The sequence below is a fragment of the Salvelinus fontinalis genome, chromosome 3, assembly GCF_029448725.1.
Source record: "Salvelinus fontinalis isolate EN_2023a chromosome 3, ASM2944872v1, whole genome shotgun sequence".
Lineage (NCBI taxonomy): Eukaryota > Metazoa > Chordata > Actinopteri > Salmoniformes > Salmonidae > Salvelinus > Salvelinus fontinalis.
Genome location: NC_074667.1, coordinates 7250779 through 7274296, shown reverse-complemented (window position 1 = coordinate 7274296; position 23518 = coordinate 7250779). Strand labels below are relative to the sequence as shown.

Genomic DNA, 23518 nt, shown 5'->3' with positions numbered 1-23518 from the left:
TGTACAACTCAATGTGTTGTCACTGTGCTTCATCTAATAGCACAACCAAATGAGCTGAATTGCAGTTTGCATTAAAAGTACATGGTGCAAGCAAAGGCAGACTAGAACCAGAAATGTGGCCCTGGCATTTCTGTTTTAAAGCTAAGTTCCTGGAATTCTACTTTGTTTAGCATGACATGTAGTCTAGAGTAAATTGCAGAGCCATATCCCACTCTTATCCTTCCATTCATCACTTTCTTTCGTACCCACATTACTCTCCAACCAAGAGGAGTAAAATTTGGAGTATTTTTGCCTCTGGTCACAAAAGTTTAAGGTCGCATTAGTCAAACTTTTCTATCTCTATAACATCTCCTAAACTCTCCTGGTTTGTGTCATGCATATGTGTATCTCTCAACTATATAGAATAACATGTGCTATGACATGTGTCACGATCGTGTGGAGGATTGACGGACCAAAACGCAGCTTTAGGAAAATAAGCCATCTCCTTTTTATTGGTGAAGAAGGCACACGAAACAAAAACACTTAAACACTAAACAAAACAAGAAAACGATCGTGAAGCTAAACAACGATGTGCACACACTGGCTACAAACGTATCACATAGACAACTACTCACCACCAATGAAAGCCTATGGCTACCCTAAATAAGGCTCCCAATCAGAGACAACCGAAATCAGCTGTCTCTAATTGGGAACTCATTCAGGTAACCATAGACTCTCCTAGACAACTACACATACATAGACAACGCTAGACACATGTACTCAACACAAACCCATATACTACACCCAACAACCCCTATACCATAGAAACACCCAAAACCAACAAAACACAAACATTCCCCATGTCACACCCTGACCTAACTAAAATAATAAAGAAAACAAAGAATACTAAGGCCAGGGCGTGACATAACCCCCCCCTTAAGGTGCGAACTCCGGGCGCACCATTACACAGTCTAGGGGAGGGTCTGGGTGGGCTTCCATCCATGGTGGCGGCTCCGGCTCTGGTCGTGGTCCCCACGTCACCACAGTCCCTAACCGCCTCCTTAGCTTCCTCCAAATGACCCCCCTCCACATTAACCCCATTGCATTAAGGGGCAGTTCCGGACTAAGGGGTAGCTCCGGACTAAGGGGCAGTACCAGGGTAAGGGGCAGTACCAGGGTAAGGGGCAATAGCAGGGTCAGGAGCAGTACCAGGGTAAGGGGCAGTACCAGGGTAAGGGGCAGCACCAGGGTAAGGGGCAGCTCCGGACTGAGGGACTGCAGCTCCGGACTGAGGGACGGCCCATGGCTGGCTGACAGATCTGGCTGCTCATGGCTGGCTGACGGATCTGGCTGCTCATGGCTGGCTGACGGATCTGGCTGCTCATGGCTGGCTGACGGATCTGGCTGCTCATGGCTGGCTGACGGATCTGGCTGCTCATGGCTGGCTGACGGATCTGGCTGCTCATGGCTGGCTGACGGATCTGGCTGCTCATGGCTGGCTGACGGATCTGGCTGCTCATGGCTGGCTGACGGATCTGGCTGCTCATGGCTGGCTGACGGATCTGGCTGCTCATGGCTGGCTGACGGATCTGGCTGCTCATGGCTGGCTGACGGATCTGGCTGCTCATGGCTGGCTGACGGATCTGGCTGCTCATGGCTGGCTGACGGATCTGGCTGCTCATGGCTGGCTGACGGATCTGGCTGCTCATGGCTGGCTGACGGATCTGGCTGCTCATGGCTGGCTGACGGATCTGGCTGCTCATGGCTGGCTGACGGATCTGGCTGCTCATGGCTGGCTGACGGATCTGGCTGCTCATGGCTGGCTGACGGATCTGGCTGCTCATGGCTAGCTGACGGATCTGGCTGCTCATGGCTGGCTGACTGATCTGGCAGATCCTGTCTGATTGGCGGCTCTAGCAGATCCTGTCTGGGTGGCGGCTCTAGCAGATCCTGTCTGGGTGGCGGCTCTGGCAGATCCTGTCTGGTTGGCGGCTCTGGCAGATCCTGTCTGACGGACGGCTCTAGCGGCTCCTGTCTGGCGGACGGCTCAGTAGGCTCATGGCAGACGGGCGGCTTTGCAGGCTCATGGCAGACGGGCGGCTTTGCAGGCTCATTGCAGACGGATGGCTCAGATGGCGCTGGGGAGACGGATGGCTCAGATGGCGCTGGGGAGACGGATGGCTCAGATGGCGCTGGGGAGACGGATGGCTCAGATGGCGCTGGGGAGACGGATGGCTCAGATGGCGCTTGGCAGACGGGCAGTTCAGTCATCGCTGTGCAGACGGCAGACTCCTGCCGGCTGAGGCGCACTGTAGGCCTGGTGCGTGGTGCCGGGACTGGTGGTACCGGGCTGGAGACACGCATCTCAGGGCTAGTGCGGGGAGCAGCAACAGGACGCACAGGACTCTGGGGACACACAGGAGGCTTGGTGCGTGGTTTAGGCACTGGTGGTAAAGGGCTGGAGACACGCACCATATAGCTAGTGCGTGGAGGAGGCACTGGTGGTACTGAGTTGGGGCGGGGAGGTGGCGCCGGAAATACCGGACCGTGCAGGCGTACTGGCTCCCTTGAGCGCCGAGCCTGCCCAACCTTACCTGGTTGTATGCTCCCCGTCGCCTGACCAGTGCGGGGAGGTGGAATAACCCGCACCGGCCTATGTAGGCGAACCGGGGACACCATGCGTAAGGCTGGTGCCATGTACGCCGGCCCGAGGAGACGCACTGGTGACCAGATGCGTTGGGCCGGCTTCATGACATACGGCTCAACGCTCAGTCTAGCCCGGCCGATACGTGGAGCTGAAATGTACCGAACCGGGCTATGCACGCGTACAGGAGACACCGTGCGCTCTACTGCGTAACACGGTGTCTGCCCGTACTCTCGCTCTCCACGGTAAGTACAGGGAGTAGGCGCAGGTTTCCTACCTGACTTCGCCACACTCCCTTTAAGGCCCCCCCCAAGAAATTTTTGGGTTGTACTCACGGGCTTCCAGCCTTGTCTCCGTGCTGCCTCCTCATATCGCCTCCTCTCGGCTTTAGCTGCCTCCAGCTCTTCACGAGGAAGGCGATATTCTCCCGGTTGTGCCCACGGCCCCTTACCATCCAGTATCTCCTCCCATGTCCACGAATCCTGTGTAGGTGGGTCCTGTTGCCGCTTTCCATGCCGCTTGGTCCTGTAATGGTGAGTAGTTCTGTCACGATCGTGTGGAGGATTGACGGACCAAAACGCAGCTTTAGGAAAATAAGCCATCTCCTTTTTATTTTAAAGATGACGAAAAATAAACACGAAACACTTAATACAAACTAACAAAACAACAAACGATCGTGAAGCTAATAAACGTCGTGCACATACAACAGGATACAAACGTATCACATAGACAACTACTCACCACCAATGAAAGCCTATGGCTACCCTAAATAAGGCTCCCAATCAGAGACAACCGAAATCAGCTGTCTCTAATTGGGAACTCATTCAGGTAACCATAGACTCTCCTAGACAACTAAACATACATAGACAACGCTAGACACATGTACTCAACACAAACCCATATACTACACCCAACAACCCCTATACCATAGAAACACCCAAAACCAACAAAACACAAACATTCCCCATGTCACACCCTGACCTAACTAAAATAATAAAGAAAACAAAGAATACTAAGGCCAGGGCGTGACAACATGGCAGTGTGCAATGTACTCTCATGACTATACCTGCACTCTGCAGACTTTTACAAACTCTCAGAAACGGGCATCTTGGTGCTGGCGTGGGATCGAGGATTGTGGGAGGTGGGAGGGGAAGAGGTTCATGTGGTCCATAATAACCCTTTTCTTTTATACACTTCCTTGTCTTCACCATTAGCCTTTGCAACGTCAAAAATAAAATGTTCTGTCTGTATGTTGTTTTTAATGATTGGTATTGATAATTAATATAATCACAGAAACCTGTATCTGGGTTGGTTCTTTCCATCAACACGTCTCCTTCTCCAGTAGGGGCGATAAAGTCCTAGACCACTGTTACTCTATCCACAAGCAAGCATACAAGGCCCTTCCTCGTCCCCACTTCAGCAAATCAGATCATGACTCTATACTCCTACTTCCTATCTACAAGGTCAAACAGGAAATACCCGCTCCATAGAGAAATGGTCCCCCGAATCGGAGACTAAGCTACAAGACTGCTTTGCTAGCGCTGACTGGAATATTTTACGTTACTTATTTTATGCCAATATCATCGACAAGCTAACCACCTCCGTCAACGGCTTTATTAGGAAATACATCAGCGACGCTACTTCCCCAATCAAAAGCCCTGATTTAACACAGAGTTTGGCGCTAAGCTAAAGGACAGGCTTAGCGCACACAGGGATATCGCAGCCAACCCCATGGCTATGGCTGAGGACACAAACAAGTACAAGAAGTTCTGCTACGATCTCCAGACAGCCATCAAACAAGCATAAGGACAATACAGGAACAAGCTGGAATCCTATTACACAGACTTCGAAACCCGCTGCATGTGGCAGGGGCTATAGTCCATTACGGATTACAAAGGAAGGCCCAGCCATGATCTTCCCAATGATGTCTCTCTACTAGAAGAACTCAATGCATTTACTGCACACTTCAACAAAAGCAACACCGAGCCGTGCATGAGCGCACCCGCCGATTCAGAGCCCTGGGTGATCTCGCTAATCAGGTAAACACTCAGTATTCCAGGGCACATTCTCAGTGCTTGCGCAGAACAGCCATTTACAACCTCTCCTTGTCTCAGTCTCTAATCTCCACGTCTCAAGCTGACCCCATCATTCCTGTTCCCAAGAACTCTAAGACTACCTGCCACAATGACTACCGCCCTGTAGGACTCACATCTGTAATCATGAACTGTTTTGAAAGGCTGGTTATGGCACACATCAACTCCATCATTCCAGACACCCTAGACCAACTCCAATTTGCATCCTGCCCCAACAGATCGACGCATACTCAATTGGACTCCACACTGCTCTCACCCACCAAGAGAAGAGGAATACCTATGTGAGAATGCTGTTCTTTGACACCTCCCTCTGCAACTAGATCCTGAAAAGGTGGTGAGGGTAGGCAACATAACCTCCGCCACACTGACCATCAACATGGCGGCCCCAAAAGGGTGTGTGCTTAGTCCCTTCTTGGTCTCCCTGTTCACCCACGACTCCCTGGCCACGCACGACTCCGACACCATCAAGTTTGGAGAGCAGGTCCGCTTACAGGGAGGAGGTCAGTGATCTGACAGTGTGGTGCCAGGACAGCAACCTCTCCCTCAACATCAGTAAGACCAAGGAGCTGATCGTGGACAACATTAAAGAGGGGGGGTGAGCACTCCCCCATCCACATCGACGGGGATGTAGTGGAGTGGGTCGAGAGCTTCAAGTTCCTCGGTGTCCAAATCACTAAGGACTTAAAATAGCCCACACACACAGTCGTGAAGAAGGCGTGACAGCGTGTCTTCCTCCTCACGAGGTTGAAAAGATTTGGCATTGGCCCTCAAGTCCTCAAAAAGTTATACAGCTGCACCCTTAAGAGCGTCATGACTGGCTGCATCTCTGCTTGGTATGGCAACTGCATCACCCTCGATTTCATGGTGCCACAGAGGGTGTGGTGGACAGCCCAGTACATCCCTGGGCCAAGCTCTCTACCATCCATGACTTCTATATCAGCCATAAACTGTTCTCACGGCAAGTGGTACCAGTACGTGACACCAACGGGCTCCTGAACAGCTTCTGTCCACAGCCGGCTAAATAGCTCATCTCAGTTACCCAGAAATTTCTCGAAAAGTTTGCCATTTCCTGTTTTACTTTTGGAGGGAATGCCGTTAACAATTATGATTACCTTTGTGCAAAGGAAGGAAGCGAAGTTTCCTCCTTCGCCACATGGAAACTCTCGGCTAAAGTCCTCCCTTTAACAAATTTCACCAGTATTTATCATGACTTTGTGGCTGTGGAATCTAGTGGAAACCGCTTATCATCCGCACACAGGCTTAAAAATCACTGTACCACTTCGCCCCAATTCTGATTCATCCAAATAATCAATGACGAAAACGGAAAACCAGGAACTACTGGTAATCACATTATTCTACGTGAGCCTTGACAGATTCTTGCCGTTTCATCTGTCCACGAAAATCTGTGGACGAGATATTACTAAATGGCTGACCAAATCACTACATGGTCTATCTGTACTGACCCTTTTTATGGATTTCTTTATTTTTGCACTTACTTTATGCACACTCACAGGACTCTACACACTCACATTGATACTCCAACGCACACACACACACACACACACACACACACACACACACACACACACACACACACACACACACACACACACACACACACACACACACACACACACACACACACACACACACACACACACACACACACACACACACACATTTTGTTAGAATTTGTTAGATTACTTTTTAGATATTACCGCACTGTCGGAACTAGAAGAACAAGCATTTCGCTACACTCGCAGGAACATATGCTAACCAAGTGTGTGTGACAAATAACATTTGATTTGATTTGACACACACACACTTAATTTTCTCACACACACACACATTCATGCTGACTCTACACACATGCACACACACTCACACAAACAATCATCATATACGCTGCTGCTACTCTGATGATCAGACACAAGCAAAGAATGTACATGTTTGACAGGAATGAACATGCAGAACCCCCCCAGGAGAAAATGTATGAAGCATGAACTATGTAAAGTGACCTCTGCCTGTCCTCTCCCCTCCAAAAAGATGACAGACCGCACAATCTAGTGGGCCATGATTATGTCCTAGCTAAATTCCCAAATCTGGCCCTCCAACCGTGATGACCATCTAATCATCCCAAGCTTTCTAAGCGACTTTTTCACCCCCCCACCTCTCCCCTGCAGCTATTCCCAGGTTGTTGCTATAAATAAGAATGAGTTCTCTTCTCAGTCAATTCACCTGGTAGAATAAGGGTTAAATAGGGCAATGGTGTACACCCACTTCTAAGTTTGGATTGCAGCTTGTGCCTACTGTGCAATCACCCATAAAGGGTGGCAGGTAGGCTAGCAGTTAGAGAGGGGAGCCAGCAACCGGGTTGCAAGATTGAATCTCGGATCTGACGGGAAAAATCAGTCGGGAAGTGAGCTGGCAACCGGAGGGTTACTGGTATCAAATCTTAGACGTCATTGCCTGCTGTTGTGCCCTTGAGCAAGGCACTTAACCCCCCACAACAAAAGCTCCCCGGACATCCAGTGTGGCAGCACCCCACACCTCTCCAAAAAATCTGTATGTATGTGTGGGTCGGGTAAAAAGAGGAAGTCATTTCGGTTTGGACCTTGTGTGCAATTGACCAATAAAGTTCTTCATCTTCATCTTAATCTTAAAACCAATATAAACTCCAACTGAAAGCAGATGAACAAGATTTTGCAAAGTAAAGGAATACTTTTATTATTATTCCCCCTACTAGAATGTACTTTCCATTGACATTCAGCTAGTGGCATAAAGTGTTCAGATTTAGTTTGATTTGAGTTTGTTTCTTTATATAAATAGAGCATGCAATAGCTGGTTTGTGTGTAAACTAAGGTATACCGCTTCATTTTAGCCTCAACCTTTTATAATTCATAACTTATTATCTGGTTGTTTGTGGCTGTCACACGGAGCAGAGTACAGCAGCGCAACATAGAGTCCGCTGTCACCCAGATTCACCTGTAACTCAACCCCTGTCCATTGGCATTACGTAACTGGTTCTTCCAGACATACAATGTAGAAACAAACAGACACCCTTTGCCTGAACAAATATGTAATGAAGAAGACATTCTATAGCAATATTCTCTCGAACACAATCAAGTGATATTATGGCTTTTATAAGCAATGCTAAATCAGAAATGTGCAGTCAGTCTGTCAGTCCGCAGTGACATGTTCACACATAGAAGGAGCCAGGGCAAAGCAATCCGTTTAGATGAAAGCAATCAATCCGAATGCATGAATTACTATATTGGATGAAGGTAGAAGACACATTTCAGTTGAATGCATTCAGTTGTGCAACTGACGAGGTATCCCCCTTTCCCTTTCCCTTACATGTGGTCTGCCTCTTGATTTATGGCTGTGCACCACTGTGAGTAGAGCACTCTACTTTTCAAGCCTTGTATGAGTTTCTCAAGTCTCCCACAGTCATATCTGTCAACACTAACCCTCTAACTCCACTGTGTGGTTTCACTTGTTTCAGAGATATTAATGCTTTATAATAGACTGACTACATGAACCTGTGAGTATGGATGTCATAGCAGATACATGTTGTGCTCTCATTTCATATGACTTGAATTCAATTTGACATCTTTCCACCGAAACATGGTATCCAGCACTAGAGTTGACTACACAAACACTCTCCATACAGTATATAACTCTGAATCTAATGCTTGAAAAACGGAGAGTTTGATAAATAGAGATAGAATGATGTAATTTTGCTGACAACTTGCATTCAAATTTCTACTATCAGCATTTCTAAAAATATTGGCAAGTATTAAACTCAGTACGAGTGAATGTCATAAATATATTCAAGATCATACTGAAACATATGCTTTCTCAAGACCATAGAATTGGCATGTGCAAAAGATGACAACCTATATGATAGTCAGATGTATAGGAGCATGCCAGATCAGATACATCAAATTGAAAGACACAGAAGACAGAATGATGGTGTCTGCAAGTCAGAGCATCTTTATTGTATTCACAATGGGGTCTGTTGTTGGTGTCCCATCCAGATGTAGTAGAATATGTTGTTCTGGAGGTGTTAACCATAGAAATAGAATTACCAGAAAATAAATCCCCATTCAAGTCAATGTTCCATGATGGGTGTCTGAGGGGCTTTAGCCATTCTAGAAAGTATAGGAGGACGTTATGCACATCTTAAACTAGAGTAAACCAGAGCTGGCCTAAACAAATAACACTGATAACAAGGATAGGGATTTTTTATCTGACAAATACTTTTATAAGTTGTGACGTTGTATTTTAGGTTGCATGAATAAAGCACTGGGGAACCGCAATATTCCACGTTCTGGCCTCACATTTCCTATAACCATTCTAGTAATTATATTTCTATGTGGTTAACCCATTGCTTGCTGCAGTGCTCTCTGTGTGTGTGGGACCTTAAGAGGTGTGTTTGGTTTCACTTGAGGAGACAACCTTGCCGTCCACCATTTCCTCTGTGACGATCACCACCTTGCGTGTGGTGGAGGTGGATGAGCTGGGGCCGGCGCTGGAGGAGCTGAGGCCGGAGCTGACGCCGGAGCTGGATGAGCTGAGGCCGGAGCTTAGGCCGGAGCTGACGCCGGAGCTAGAGGAGCTGATGTGGGAGCTGGAGGAGCTGTGGCCAGATTTTGAGGAGCTGTGAACAAGGCTGTTAGGAAGGGAAACCAATGGTTAGCATAGTTAGCATCTATGATCTATGATCATAATATCTATTAAAGGTCACATAGCTGTAGATTCATGTCAAAAGTAACCATGGCTCAAACGAAGGTCAACTTCAAATGAACATTGTTTTTAAAATCAAATGTTGAGGTAGGCATCCAATCGCTTCCTGCCTTACCCGCTAGCCTCTCCATCCAGCAGCCTCCTGTACTCAGCGATCTCCATCTCCAGGCGTGTCTTGATGTCCAGCAGCATCTTATACTCCTGGCCCTGGCGTTCCATGTCGCTGCGGAGAGACATTAGCTGCTCTTCCAGACTGGTCACTTGGTTCTGGAGGCGTCCCAGCTGCATGGAGTAGCGGCCCTCCGTCTCCGCCAGCGTGTTCTCCAGGGAGCCTTTCTATTGGCCGGGAGAGACAGAGATGAAGGGTCAAAAAACTGTGTGAGCAGGTTTGGAATTTGGAATGTTTACTGTCATACTGAAAAGTTAGCTCTAGTGATTGAATGTGAAGGCAGGTAGAGTTTAGCTATAGTAATGTAGAGGTGCCTGGCTACAACAACTTGAGGGATAGTGTTAGAGTCCAAGTGAAAGTGAGATACTTGAGGGATGGTAGAGAATAATGAAAGAGTCAAATGTTGATTATTGATAAAAGTTGCAGAAAGTTGTGTACGTAATGTGCCCCAAACTGTGGTTCTTGGTCAGATGTTTGTAATTACAGCTCACCATGCTGAGCTGTGACTGCAGTTCAATTTCCAGGCCCTGCAGTGTGCGACGGATCTCCGAGATCTCTGACTTGGAGGTCTGGAGAACCTCTGTGCTGGACGCCACCTCCTTGTTCAACGTCTCTGTCTGTAAAACACAATATGTGGTCAATCGTCACAGAAACAAACCAACATTTCAGCTCATGATAGAATGTCACAATGTTACCAACTAGAAGTAAAGGAACATCTACACCATGAACACAGTTTAGGGGTTCTAGAGGTTCTACCTTGGTCTGGAACCAGGACTCCAGGTCACGCTGGTTCTTGGCACTAACGGCCTCATACTGCTCACGAATCTCAGCCATTACTCTGGTCAGGTCCTCCTGTGGTGCTGCGTCCACTTCCACGTTGATTTGTCCAGTCATCTGCGTCCTCATGGCAAGCAGCTCCTGTGGAGTAACACATAGGGGTGAGTTTAAAGGATTAAGAAGTGACTAACCTCTGCCTGATGGTAACAACTTAAATTGCCCTCTGTCTTCATTATATATTTGAACACCATTGCTTGATACAGATGTGTTTGAAAGCCAGCAATGGTGTTCTAGTGAAGACCCATAGCAGGTTGACATGGTCAATAGATGTAATACATTAAGAGACTGTATGGATATGTTCCATCAGCCCACACCCACCTCCTCATGGTTCTTCTTGAGATAGATGAGCTCTTCCTTCAGCCCCTCGATCTGCATCTCCAGGTCAGATCTGGCCATGGTCATCTCGTCCAGCATCCTCTTCAGCCCGGCGATGTCAGCCTCCACTGACTGACGCATGGCCAGCTCGTTCTCATACCTGAGAGATAGAGAGAGCTTAGGTCAAAGAACTGCCTGAATGTGTTCCTCTGTGAGAATAGCAGGGGGGGTTATAGATTCTAGTATTCCATTAAGTTTTGGATAAAATATCAGAAAGTAACACCAGGCTTGTGATATGTCTGTTGGGAGGGTGTGGTTATGATGGAGCTGAAGGGTATTGTCATTTGGTTTCCTTTTTTATAGATTCAACACAAAATGTAATAAAAACAGTATGAGGGTTTTTACAGATTTGGGGTTATTCCATGTGGTTAATGTAATGCTCCAGCAGTGTACTGTATCTGTGGATGGTGTTGGGTGTACTTACTTGTTTCTGAAGTCGTCTGCAGCGAGCTTTGCGTTGTCGATGTTCAGATAGATGCTTCCGTTCAAGCAGGTGGCTTCCTGGATCTGAGAGGTGGAGGATGGCAAAACATTTCAGGATGGGGCATGCGTGGAATTCCACACAAATGCAGTACTCACAAACTGTTAAAACACACTGTAATCACTCAGTTCTGAGTTTCAGCTGCACTGTAAATTATAGCTAATAGAAGCATTACAGGGAACCTGTTATCTTTGTGAACATTGTAAAGCATGACACAAAGAAACTAATGGCACCTTTTGCAATCGCCTAGGGGCTCTTAAAAGAGAGGAAGGATTGGCTTCATTTATCTGCTTTATTTTCAATGCTTCAGCTGCAAATATGCATACTGTCTTGTAATTTATCTTCGGTGCAATATCTTAGTTTAATCAATTATAACAAATGTATATAATTTTGCATTTTCCAATAGTCATATATCACTCTCAGTAACTGACATGTGTTCACCGTACCTATACTCTCTAATAAAGAATAACATTGTCACAATGCAGACATGATCATGTTTTGACATGCTGTGATGTCGTTTTTGAGTGCTCTTGCTATCTAGGAAACACGTCACGTACCTTGTCCTGCAAGTCGGCGATAATAGCGTAGAAGCCAGAGTAGTCGCGAGCGCTGGGGGATGTCTTGCTCTCCATGAACTGACGGATCTTCAGCTCCAGCTCGGCGTTGGCCGCCTCTAGCATGCGCACCTTCTCCAAGTAGGTGGACAGGCGGTCGTTCAGGTTCTGCATTGTGGCCTTCTCATTGACCGACACATTAATGTCGGCTCCACCGCCACCACCACCACCCCCTCCCATGCCGAAACCAAAGCCGCTACCGCCGCCGCCACCCCCTCCCAGGCCGAAACCATAACCGCCACCACCACCTCCGCCGCCGGAACCGAACGAGGAGCTAGAGATGCGCACCCCAGAGCCTCCTGCACCTCCATACACACTGCCGGCCCTCATGGCAGTGACGCGGCCTCCTCCACCGCCACCACCACCCATCGAGGAGAAGCGGGAGGAGCCCATACCCATTCCACCTCCACCTCCAGACCTCATGGACATGGTGCCACCTCCGCCTCCACCGCCGCTGCTGCTGTAGGACATGCTAGATCTGGAGAAGGACATGGCTGCTGAGAGAGAGTCTGCCTGCCTGGGATGAGGAGAGAGAATGTGGTGCACGGCCCAGCCACTGTTCCCTTTTTATGCTGCTCAGGGCAGAAGGAGGGACGGTGGGAGGAGGACATGGGTGGGAGAGGCAGAAGGGTGGAATAGAGAAGGGAGGAGTACAGGGAGGATTTACCACATGTAGGGCAGGGGATCCTCCCCCACACTTTGACATGCTAGGATGCAGAAGGAGATGGAAGTGGATAGAAATGTACTGTATGTGTGGATATGCAAATATTGAAAATATACTATTGTTGTGCAACTCCACTCTCCCCACCTCACTCTATATATGGTGTCTGGCTGCAGAAACATATAAAAGTGCACCTATAAATAGATGGAATTCCTCTCCCGTAATAGCGTCTGGTTGAAAGCATAAACAAACCTGCTTCTATTAGCCCCAGGTAGGTCAGTCAATCAGTCAACACACACAGTATAACTTTGACATGCTGTGACAGGTGAACTTTGCCATGTTTTCTGAGCAGATTTTTTTAAACACTGAATGGCTATTTACCTCCTCTACCTGATATGTACCAAGACAGGGACTGGGGAATTTGTCAGGATCAAAATAAATATGAAAGGAGCAAAGCCCAGGTTAAACTTTTTATTTCACAACGGGAGAATGACACATATTTTAATGCCAAAGACATGCCAGAATGGCTTTCCAAGAGGTTTTGAGTTTTCCTGAGTGGTCCAGCCTCAGTTCAAAAACAATGGATAAATGTTGCCCTAATACTTGTCTAAAGTTTGTAAAAACTAAAATATACCTCCTCACCTTACTTTGCCTTTTAATTATTCATAAATAATTTCCTGGTTGTATGTGGCTGTTTACAACCCAGTCACAGCGAGCTGAGCCGAGCACAACAGCACATAGAGCCACTGACAGTCACTAGATTCACCCAGAACTCAACCCCTGTCCATTGAAATTCTGTAACTGGTTCTTCCAGACACACAATATCCCCAACGTAGGAACAAACAGACCTCCTTCGCATTAACAAATACAGTTGAAGTCGGAAGTTTACATACACTTAGGTTGGAGTCATTAAAACTTGTTTTTCAACCACTCCACAAATGTATTGTTAAGAAACTATAGTTTTGACAAGTCAGTTAGGACATCTACTTTGTGCATGACACACGTCATTTTTCCAACAAGTGTTTACGACAGATTATTTCAGAAGTTTACATACACTAAGTTGACTGTACCTTTAAACAGCTTGGAAAAGTACAGTAAATGATGTCATGGCATTAGAAGCTTCTGACAGGCTAATTGACATCATTTGAGTCAATTGGAGGCATACCTGTGGATGTATTTGAAGGCCTACCTTCAAACTCAGTGCCTCTTTGCTTGACATCATGGGAACATCTAAATAAATCAGCCAAGACCTCAGAAAATAGACCTCCACAAGTCTGGTTCATCCTTGGGAGCAATTTCCAAATGCCTGAAGATACCATGTTCACCTGGACAAACAATAGTACGCAAGTATAAACACCATGGGACCACACCGCCGTCATACCGCTCAGGAAGGAGACGCGTTCTGTCTCCTAGAGATGAACGTACTTTGGTGCAAAAAGTGCAAATCAATCCCAGAACAACATCAAAGGTCCTTGTGAAGATGCTGGAGGAAACAGGTACAAAGTATCTATATCCACAGTAAAACGAGTCCTATATCGACATAACCTGAAAGGCCGCTCAGCAAGGAAGAAGCCACCGCTCCAAAACCACACAAAAAAAGCCAGACTACGGTTTGCAACTGCACATGGGGACAAAGATCATACTTTTTCGAGAAATGTCCTCTGGTCTGATGAAACAAAAATGTAACGGTTTGGCCATAATGACCATCTTTATGTTTGGAGGAAAAAGGGAGAGGCTTGCAAGCCAAAGAACCCCATCCCAACCTTGAAGCTCGGGGGTGTCAGCATCATGTTGTCCCTCCTGTGCTTTGCTGCAGGAGGGATTGGTGCACTTCAAAAAATAGATGGCATCATGAGGCAGGAAAATGATGTGGATATATTAAAGCAACATCTCAAGACATCAGTCAGGAAGTTAAAGCTTGGTCGCAAATGGGTCTTCCAAATGGACAATGACCCCAAGCATACTTCCAAAGTTGTGGCAAGGACAACAAAGTCAAGGTATTGGAGTGGCCATCACAAAGCCCTGACCTCAATCCCATAGACAATTTGTGGGCAGAACTGAAAAAGCATGTGCAAGCAAGGAGGCCTACAAACCTGACTCAGTTACACGAGTTCTGTCAGGAGGAATAGGCCAAAATTCACCCAACTTATTGTGGAAGGCTACCCGAAATGTTTGACCCAAGTTAAACAATTTAAAGGCAATGCTACCAAATACTAAGTGAGCGTATGTAAACTTCTGACCCACTGGGAATGTGATGAAAGAAATAAAGGCTGAAATAAATCATTCTCCCTACTATTATTCTGACATATCACATTCTTAAAATAAAGTGGTGATCCTAACTGACCTAAAACAGGGAATTTTTACTAGGATTAAATGTCAGGAATTGTGAAAAACTGAGTTTGAATGTATTTGGCTAAGGTGTCTGCAAACTTCCGACTTCAACTGTATGTCTAAAAGAAGACATCCTGAAGCAGTAATTTCTAGACCACAATCTAGTTGAAGTGGATTCAAATCCAAAGTGTATCATCTGTGTCTTATTACAATTGTGAAATTATGGTATTTTCTGAGCAATGCTAAATCAGAAGGGTGTAGTCAGTCAGTTTACATTGGCATGTTCACACAAACAAGGTGCCTGGCGAATGCATTCCATTTTTGATTAAATAAATTGATCTGAATTAAGAAATCACTATATCATCTATCATACACTACATGGAAAAGGTATGTGGCTATTTCAGCCACACCCGTTGCTGACATGTGTATAAAATCGAGCACACAGCTATGCAATCTCCATACACAAACATTTGAAGTAGAATGGCCTTAATGAAGAGCTCAGTGACTTTCAACGTGGCACCGTCATAGGATGCTACCTTTCCAACAGGTCAGTTTGTCAAATGTCTGCCCTGCTAGTGCTGCCCCAGTCAACTGTAAGTGCTGTTATTGTGAAGTCGAAACCTCTAGGAGCAACAGCGGCTCAGCCGCGAAGTGGTAGGCCACACAAGTTCACAGAACGGGACCGCCGAGTGCTGAAGCACGTAAAAATATTCTGTCCTCTGTTGCAACACTCACTACCGAGTTCCAAACTACCTCTGGAAGCAAGGTCAGCACAAAACAGTTAGGCGGGAGCATTATGAAATAGGTTTCCACGGCCGAGCAGCAGCACAAAGCCTAAGGCCACCATGCGCATATGGGAAGATATTTGTGAAGACAGGGTTTGAGAAATTGTGTCTCTTGGAGCCGGTGCGTCTGATTTTTATTTTTTTATTTTTTATTTCACCTTTATTTAACCAGGTAGGCTAGTTGAGAACAAGTTCTCATTTGCAACTGCGACCTGGCCAAGATAAAGCATAGCAGTGTGAACAGACAACAACACAGAGTTACACATGGAGTAAACAATAAACAAGTCAATAACATGGTAGAAAAAAAGAGAATCTATATACAATGTGTGCAAAAGGCATGAGGTAGGCAATAAATCGAATAATTACAATTTAGCAGATTAACACTGGAGTGATAAAACATCAGATGATCATGTGCAAGAAGAGATACTGGTGTGCAAAAGAGCAGAAAAGTAAATAAATAAAAGCAGTATGGGGGGTGAGGTAGAGTGGTGTAAAGCTCATCGCCGTGGAAAAGTGCAGTGGAAAAGTGTTCTCTGGAGTGATGAATCACGCTTCACCAACAGGCAGTCCGACGGACGAATCTGGGTTTGGAAGATGCCAGGAGAAACGCTACCGTCATGTTGGTGGTCTGGGGCTGGTTTTCATGGTTTGGGATAGGCCCCTTAGTTCCAGGGAAGGGATGTCTTAACGCCACAGCATACAGTGACATTCTATTGAACATCTTTGGGACGAATTGGAACGCCAGCTGTGGGCCTAATCACCCAATATCAGTGCCCAACCTCACTAATGCTCTTGTGGCTGAATGGAACCAAGAACCTGCAGCAATGTTCCAACATGTAGTGGAAAGCCTTTCCAGAATAGTGCAGGCTATTATAGCAGCATAGGGGGACCAGCTCCATATTTATACCCATGATTTTGAAATGATGTGTTCGATGAGCAGGTGTCCACATACATTTGGCCATGTAGTGTTTATGTGGTCTGCATCTTGATTTATGGCTGTGCACCACTTTGAGTAGAGCACTCAACTTTTCAAGAGTTTCCCAATTCTCCTAAGTCTCCCACAGTCATATCTGTCAACGCGAACTGTGCCATCATCTAACTCCAATGACTACTGATGTTGTGTAACTGTGGAGGCTCCTCAGAGGAATAGGAGGACCACCCTACTCAGTGATCTTCAGAAAATACCAAAAAGATTATAAATTCTAAAGTTATGCTTTAAAAAAAACGATGCTACATATACTCACATCAACAAATACCTGATTACCTAAAACACACTATTGCAATGAAGGTGTACAGAAGTTTCAACAGGACCCTCTATGGTAGCACCCTGGTGTAGCCGGAGGACAGCTGTTTTCCATCCTCCTCTGGCTACATCGATTTCAATACAAAACCTAGGACGCTCTTGCTTCAATATAAAACATAGGAGGCTTGTGCACCATACTTACTTCCATAGACCTACATGGTAGTTCTGATGGAGACCACCCAGAACCTCGATGTGAATGTGGATAAGATCAAGTAATCATTTGTCAACAGAACCATCAATAACGATTGTGGTTGAATGAGAATGGACTGTGTGGTTTCACTTGTTACAGAGATATTCATTCTTTATCATAAATGAATCTTTGAGAATGGATGTAATAGGTGATACATTCTGTCATCTAATTTCAAATTAATTGTTTTCAAATCTAAATCTTTCCAACAAAACATGGTATCCAGCACTAGATTTGACTCCACAAACACTCTCTACACCGTATATAACTCTGAATCTAAGAACTCAGAATTTTTCTTTAAAAAATAGAATTATATAATGTTGCTGACAACTTTCAACATTTCTAAGATCATCTTTAGATCAATGTACAAGTGAATGTCATAAAAATATTCAAGATCATACTGAAACATATGCTTTCTCAAGACCATAGAATTGGCCTCATGTGCAAAAGATGACAACTTATATGATAGTCAGATGTATAGGAGCATGCCAGATAAGATACATCAAGTTAAAAGACATGAATGATGGTGTCAGCAAGTCAGAGCATCTTTATTGTATTCACAATGGGGTCTGTTGTTGGTGTCCCATCCAGATGTAGTAGAATATGTTGTTCTGGAGGTGTTAACCATAGAAATAGAATTACCAGAAAATAAATCCCCATTCAAGTCAATTTTCCATGATGGGTGTCTGAGGGGCTATAGCCATTCTAGAAAGTATAGACGGACGTTATGCACATCTTAAACTAGAGTAAACCAGAACTGGCCTAAAGAAATTACACAGATAACGAGGATAGGGATTTTTCATCTGACGAAGACTTTGTATAAATTGAAATTTTGTATTTTAGGTTGCATGAACAAAGCACTGTGGAGCAGTAATATTCCAATATTCCACTCTCATTTCCTATACCCATTATAGTAATTATATTTCTATGGGGTTAACCCACTGCTTGCAGCAGTGCTCGCTGTGTGTGTGGGACCTTAACAAGCCAGTTTGGTTTCACTTGAGGGGACAACATTTCCATCCACTATTTCCGCTTCGATGATCACCACATTGCCTTTGGTGGAGGAGCTGGGGCCAGAGCCGGAGGAGCTGAGGCCGGAGTTGAGGCCGGAGCTAGAAGAGCTGATGTGGGAGCTGGAGGAGCTGTGGCCAGATTTCGAGGAGATGAGGCCGAGGCTGTGAGGAAGGGAAACCCATGGTTAGCATAGTTAGCATCTATGATCATAATAAGTATCTATTAAAGGTCACATAGCAGTAAATTCACGTCAAAAGTAACAATGGCTCATATTAAGGTGAACTTAAATTAAAATTGTTTCTAAAGTCAAATGTTGAAGGAGACATTCATTCATTTTCACTTGTTTCAAGGACCCTTGTCACCCGTCTTCCCATCCTGCCTTACCCGCTAGCCTCTCCATCCAGCAGCCTCCTGTACTCAGCGATCTCCATCTCCAGGCGTGTCTTGATGTCCAGCAGCATCTTGTACTCCTGGCCCTGGCGTTCCATGTCGCTGCGGAGAGACATTAGCTGCTCTTCCAGACTGGTCACTTGGTTCTGGAGGCGTCCCAGGTGCATGGAGTAACGGCCCTCCGTCTCCGCCAGCGTGTTCTCCAGGGAGCCTTTCTATTGGCCGGGAGAGAGAGAGATGATGCGTCAAAAACTGGGGGAGTAGGTTTGGAATTTGGAATGTTTACTGTCATACTGAAAATGCTAAACACGGCTGCTAGAATCTTGACTAGAACCAAAACATTTGATCATATTAGTCCACTGCTAGCCTCTCTACACTGGCTTCCTGTTAAGGCAAGGGCTGATCAAGGTTTTACTGCTAAACTACAAAGCATTACATGGGCTTGCTCCTACCTATCTTTCCGATTTGGTCCTGCCGTACATACCTACACGTACGCTATTGTCACAAGACGCAGGCCTTCTTATTGTCCCTAGAATTTCTAAGCAAACAGCTGGAGGCAGGGCTTTCTCCTATAGAGCTTCATTTTTATGGAATGGTCTGCCTATCCATGTGAGAGACGTAGACTCGGTCTCAACCTTTAAGTCTTTATTGAAGACTCATCTCTTCAGTAGGTCCTATGATTGAGTGTAGTCTGGCCCAGGAGGTTGAAGGTGAACGAAAGGCACTGGAGCAACGAAACGCCCTTGCTGTCTCTGCCTTGCCGGTTCCCCTCTCTCCACTGGGATTCTCCACCTCTAACCCTATTACGGGGGCTGAGTACCTGGCTTACTGGTGCTCTTCCATCCCGTCCCTAGGAGGGCTGCGTCACTTGAGTGGGTTGAGTCACTGACGTGAGCTTCCTGTCTGGGTTGGCACCCCCCCTTGGGTTGTGCCGTGGCGGAGATCTTTGTGGGCTATACTCAGTCTTGTCTCAGGATGGTAAATTGGTGGTTGGAGATATCCCTCTAGTGGTGTGGGGGGCTGTGCTTTGGCAAAGTGGGTGGGGATATATCCTGCCTGTTTGGCCCTCGACCCCCCTGTCTCAGCCTCCAGTATTTATGCCGCAGTAGTTCATGTGTCGGGGGGCTAGGGTCAGTCTGCTATATCTGGAGTATTTATCCTGTCTTATCCTGTGTCCTGTGTGAATTTAAGTATGCTCTCTAATTCTCTCTGTCTTTCTAACTTTTCTTTCTTTCTTTCCCTCTTTCTCTCGCTCTCTCGGAGGACCTGAGCCCTAGGATCATGCCTCAGGACTACCTGGCCTGATGACTCCTTGCTGTCCCCAGTCCACCTGGCCGTGCTGCTGCTCCAGTTTCAACTGTTCTGCCTGCGGCTATGGGACCCTGACCTGTTCAACGGATGTGCTACCTGTCCCAGACCTGCTGTTTTCAACTCTCTAGTGACAGCAGGAGCGGTAGAGTTACTCTGAATGTGATCGGCTACGAAAAGCATACTGACATTTACTCCTGAGGTGCTGACCTGTTGCATCCTCGACAACCACCGTGATTATTATTATTTGACCCTGTTGGTCATCTACGAGCATTTGAACATCTTGGCCATGTTCTGTTATAATCTCCACCTGGCACAGCCAGAAGAGGACTGGCCACCGATTATAGCCTGGTTCCTCTCTAGGTTTCTTCCTAGGTTCTGGCCTTTCTATGGAGTTTTTCCTAGCCACCGTGCTTCTACACCTGCATGTAACCTAAACTGTGGTCCTTGGTCAGATGTTTGTAATTACAGCTCACCATGCTGAGCTGTGACTGCAGTTCGGCTTCCAGGCCCAGCAGTGTGCGACGGATATCCGAAATCTCTGACTTTGAGGTCTGGAGAACCTCTGTGCTGGACGCCACCTCCTGGTTCAACGTCAATGTCTGTAAAACACAATAAGTGGTCAATCATCACAAGAACAAACCAACATTTTAGCTCATGATAGAATGTGACAACGTTACCAACTAGAAGTAAAGGAACATCTACACCATGAATATAGTTTAGGGGTTCTAGAGGTTCTACCTTGGTCTGGAACCAGGACTCCAGGTCGCGCTGGTTCTTGGCATTAACAGACTCGTACTGCTCCCGGATCTCAGCCATGACCCTGGTCAGGTCCTCCTGTGGTGCTGCGTCCACCTCCACATTGATCTGTCCAGTCATCTGCGTCCTCATGGCAAGCAGCTCCTGTGGAGTAACACATAGGGGTGAGTTTAAAGGATTAAGAAGTGACTAATCTCTGCCTGATGGTAACAACTTGACCTGCCCTCTGTCTTCATTATACATTTGAACACCCTTGCTTGATACAGATGTGCTTGAAAGCCAGTAATGGTGTTCTAGTGAAGACCCATAGCAGGTTGACATGGTCAATCGATGTAATACATTAAGAGACTGTATGGATATGTTCCATCAGCCCACACCCACCTCCTCATGGTTCTTCTTGAGATAGATGAGCTCCTCCTTCTGCCCCTCAATCTGCATCTCCAGGTCAGATCTGGCCATGGTCATCTCGTCCAGCATCCTCTTCAGCCCGGCGATGTCCACCTCCACTGACTGACGCATTGCCAGCTCGTTCTCATACCTGAGAGATAGAGAGAGCTTAGGTCAAAGAACTGCCTGAATGTGTTCCTCTGTGAGAATAGCAGGGGGGTTATAGATTCTAGTATTCCATTAAGTTTAAATATCAGAAAGTAACACCAGGCTTCTAATATGTCTGTTGGGGGGGTGTGGTTATGATGGAGCTGAAGGGTAATGTCATTTGGTTTCCTTTTTTATAGATTCAACACAAAATGTAATAAAAAACAGTATGAGGGTTTTTACAGATTTGGTGTTATTCCATGTGGTTAATGTAATGCACCAGCAGTGTACTGTATCTGTGGATGGTGTTGGGTGTACTTACTTGTTTCTGAAGTCGTCTGCAGCGAGCTTTACGTTGTCGATGTTCAGATAGATGCTTCCGTTCAAGCAGGTGGCAGCCTGGATCTGAGAGGTGGAGGATGGCAAAACATTCAGGATGGGGTATGCATGGAATTTGTCACAAATGCAGTGCAAATTCTTGGTTGAATCAATTATAACAAATGTATATAATTTAGCATTTTCTAAAAGTCATATTAATTTCCCTATGAGTAACTTGTTGGAAAAACAATCTGATGACGTGTACACCCTGTACCTGTACTCTCTAACAAAGAATAACATTTTCACAATGCAGACATGATCATGTTTTGACATACTGTGATGTCATCATTGAGTGCTCTTACCATCTAGGAGACATATCACATACCTTTTCCTGCAGGTCGGCAATAGTAGCGTAGAAGCCAGAGTAGTCGCGAGCGCTGGGGGACGTCTTGTTCTCAACGAACTGACGGATCTTCAGCTCCAGCTCGGCGTTGGCTGCCTCCAGCGAGCGCACCTTCTCCAAGTAGGTGGACAGGCGGTCGTTCAGGTTCTGCATTGTGGCCTTCTCATTGGCCGACACATGGAGGTCGGCTCCACCGCCGCCACCACCACCCCCACCCCCACCCATGCCAAAACCATAACTGCCACCGCCGCCGCCAACCCCTCCCATGCCGCCCCCACCCCCACCCATGCCAAAACCATAACTGCCACCGCCGCCGCCAACCCCTCCAATGCCGAAACCATAACCACCACCTCCTCCACCGGAACCAAACGAGGAGCTAGAGATGCGCACCCCAGAGCCTCCTGCACCTCCATACACACTGCCGCCCCTCATGGCAGTGATGCGGCATCCTCCACCGCCACCACCACCCATCGAGGAGAAGCGGGAGGAGCCCATACCCATTCCACCTCCACCTCCAGACCTCATGGACATGGTGCCCCCTCCGCCTCCACCGCCGCTGCTGCTGTAGGACATGCTAGATCTGGAGAAGGACATGGCTGCTGAGAGGGAGTCTGCCTGCCTGGGATGAGGAGAGAGAATGTGGTGCACGGCCCAGCCACTGTTCCCTTTTTATGCTGCACAGGGCGGAATGAGGGAGGGAGGTTGGGAGTAGGACATCGGTGGGAGATGAAGAAGGGAGGAATAGAGAAGGGAGGAATACAGAGAGGTATTACGTCATGTAGAGCAGGGCAGGGCAGGGCTCTTCCACCCACTTTGACAACCTGCTGGCAAACGCCAGGATGCAGAAGGACATGGTGTGCCAAAGACACACCAGAATGGCTTTCCAATAGGTGTTGAGTATTCCAGGGTGGTCCAGTCTCAGTCCAAAAACAATGGATAAATGTTGCCATAAATCAGAAAGGTGCCGTCAGTCAGGTTACATTGGCGTGTTCACACAAACAAGGTGCCAGGCCAGTGCAATTAATTGAGGTAAAAGCAATTAATCTGAACGCATTAATCACTACCTGCCCTCCAGGACACCTGCACCACCCGATGTCACAGGAAGGCCATAAAGATCATCAAGGACAAAAACCACCCGAGCCACTGCCTGTGCACCCCGCTATCATCCAGGAGGTGAGGTCAGTACAGGTGCATCAAAGCAGGGACTGAGAGACTGAAAAACAGCTTCTATCTCAAGGCCTTCATACTGTTAAACAGCCCCCACTAACATCGAGTGGCTGCTGCCAACATACTGACTCAACTCCAGCTCACTTTAATAATGGAAATTGATGGAAATTGATCAAAAATGTATCACTAGCCACTTTAAACAATGCCACTTAATATAATGTATATGTATATACTGTACTCTATATCATCTACTGCATCTTGCCATCTTTATGTAATACATGTATCACTAGCCACTTTAAACTATGCACTTTTATGTTTACATACCCTACATTACTCATCTCATATGTATATACTGTACCCTATACCATCTACTGCATCTTGCCTATGCCGTTCTGTACCATCACTCATTCATATATC

The 23518-nt window shown here is 46.5% G+C and overlaps 2 protein-coding genes across 5 annotated transcripts; both read right to left on the bottom strand.

Annotated features, from left to right (window-relative positions):
• Positions 1 to 8686: 8686 nt before the first annotated feature.
• Positions 8687 to 12497, bottom strand: LOC129837489 (keratin, type I cytoskeletal 13-like). The gene is made up of 7 exons (XM_055903699.1): positions 11885 to 12497; positions 11271 to 11353; positions 10790 to 10946; positions 10391 to 10552; positions 10126 to 10251; positions 9581 to 9801; positions 8687 to 9391 (listed from the first exon to the last, which is right to left on the bottom strand). Exons 1-7 carry the CDS (start codon positions 12431 to 12433, stop codon positions 9142 to 9144), a joined length of 1548 nt encoding a protein of 515 aa, XP_055759674.1. The 5' UTR covers positions 12434 to 12497; the 3' UTR covers positions 8687 to 9141.
• Positions 12498 to 17729: 5232 nt separating this feature from the next.
• Positions 17730 to 22579, bottom strand: LOC129837495 (keratin, type I cytoskeletal 13-like). 4 transcript variants are annotated; one of them, XM_055903712.1, is made up of 7 exons: positions 21917 to 22579; positions 21536 to 21618; positions 21061 to 21217; positions 20662 to 20823; positions 20397 to 20522; positions 18607 to 18827; positions 17730 to 18383 (listed from the first exon to the last, which is right to left on the bottom strand). In XM_055903712.1, exons 1-7 carry the CDS (start codon positions 22526 to 22528, stop codon positions 18185 to 18187), a joined length of 1560 nt encoding a protein of 519 aa, XP_055759687.1. In that variant the 5' UTR covers positions 22529 to 22579; the 3' UTR covers positions 17730 to 18184. The 4 variants fall into 4 exon arrangements, with proteins under 4 accessions (XP_055759687.1, XP_055759694.1, XP_055759704.1 ...); XM_055903719.1 differs by having other exon boundaries at positions 17730 to 18350; XM_055903729.1 differs by having other exon boundaries at positions 17730 to 18329.
• Positions 22580 to 23518: the final 939 nt, after the last annotated feature.

Excerpts from the sequence above, each read along its gene's own strand:
- LOC129837489 (XM_055903699.1), bottom strand. The coding sequence starts at position 12,433 with ATGTCCTTCTCCAGATCTAGCATGTCCTACAGCAGCAGCGGCGGTGGA. Across the intron at positions 11,354-11,884 it reads TCGCCGACTTGCAGGACAAG|ATCCAGGAAGCCACCTGCTT; the intron begins GTACGTGACGTG and ends TCCACCTCTCAG. Across the intron at positions 10,252-10,390 it reads AGTCCTGGTTCCAGACCAAG|ACAGAGACGTTGAACAAGGA; the intron begins GTAGAACCTCTA and ends TGTGTTTTACAG.
- LOC129837495 (XM_055903712.1), bottom strand. The coding sequence starts at position 22,528 with ATGTCCTTCTCCAGATCTAGCATGTCCTACAGCAGCAGCGGCGGTGGA. Across the intron at positions 21,218-21,535 it reads GCAGACGACTTCAGAAACAA|GTATGAGAACGAGCTGGCAA; the intron begins GTAAGTACACCC and ends TCTATCTCTCAG. Across the intron at positions 20,824-21,060 it reads TCAAGAAGAACCATGAGGAG|GAGCTGCTTGCCATGAGGAC; the intron begins GTGGGTGTGGGC and ends GTTACTCCACAG.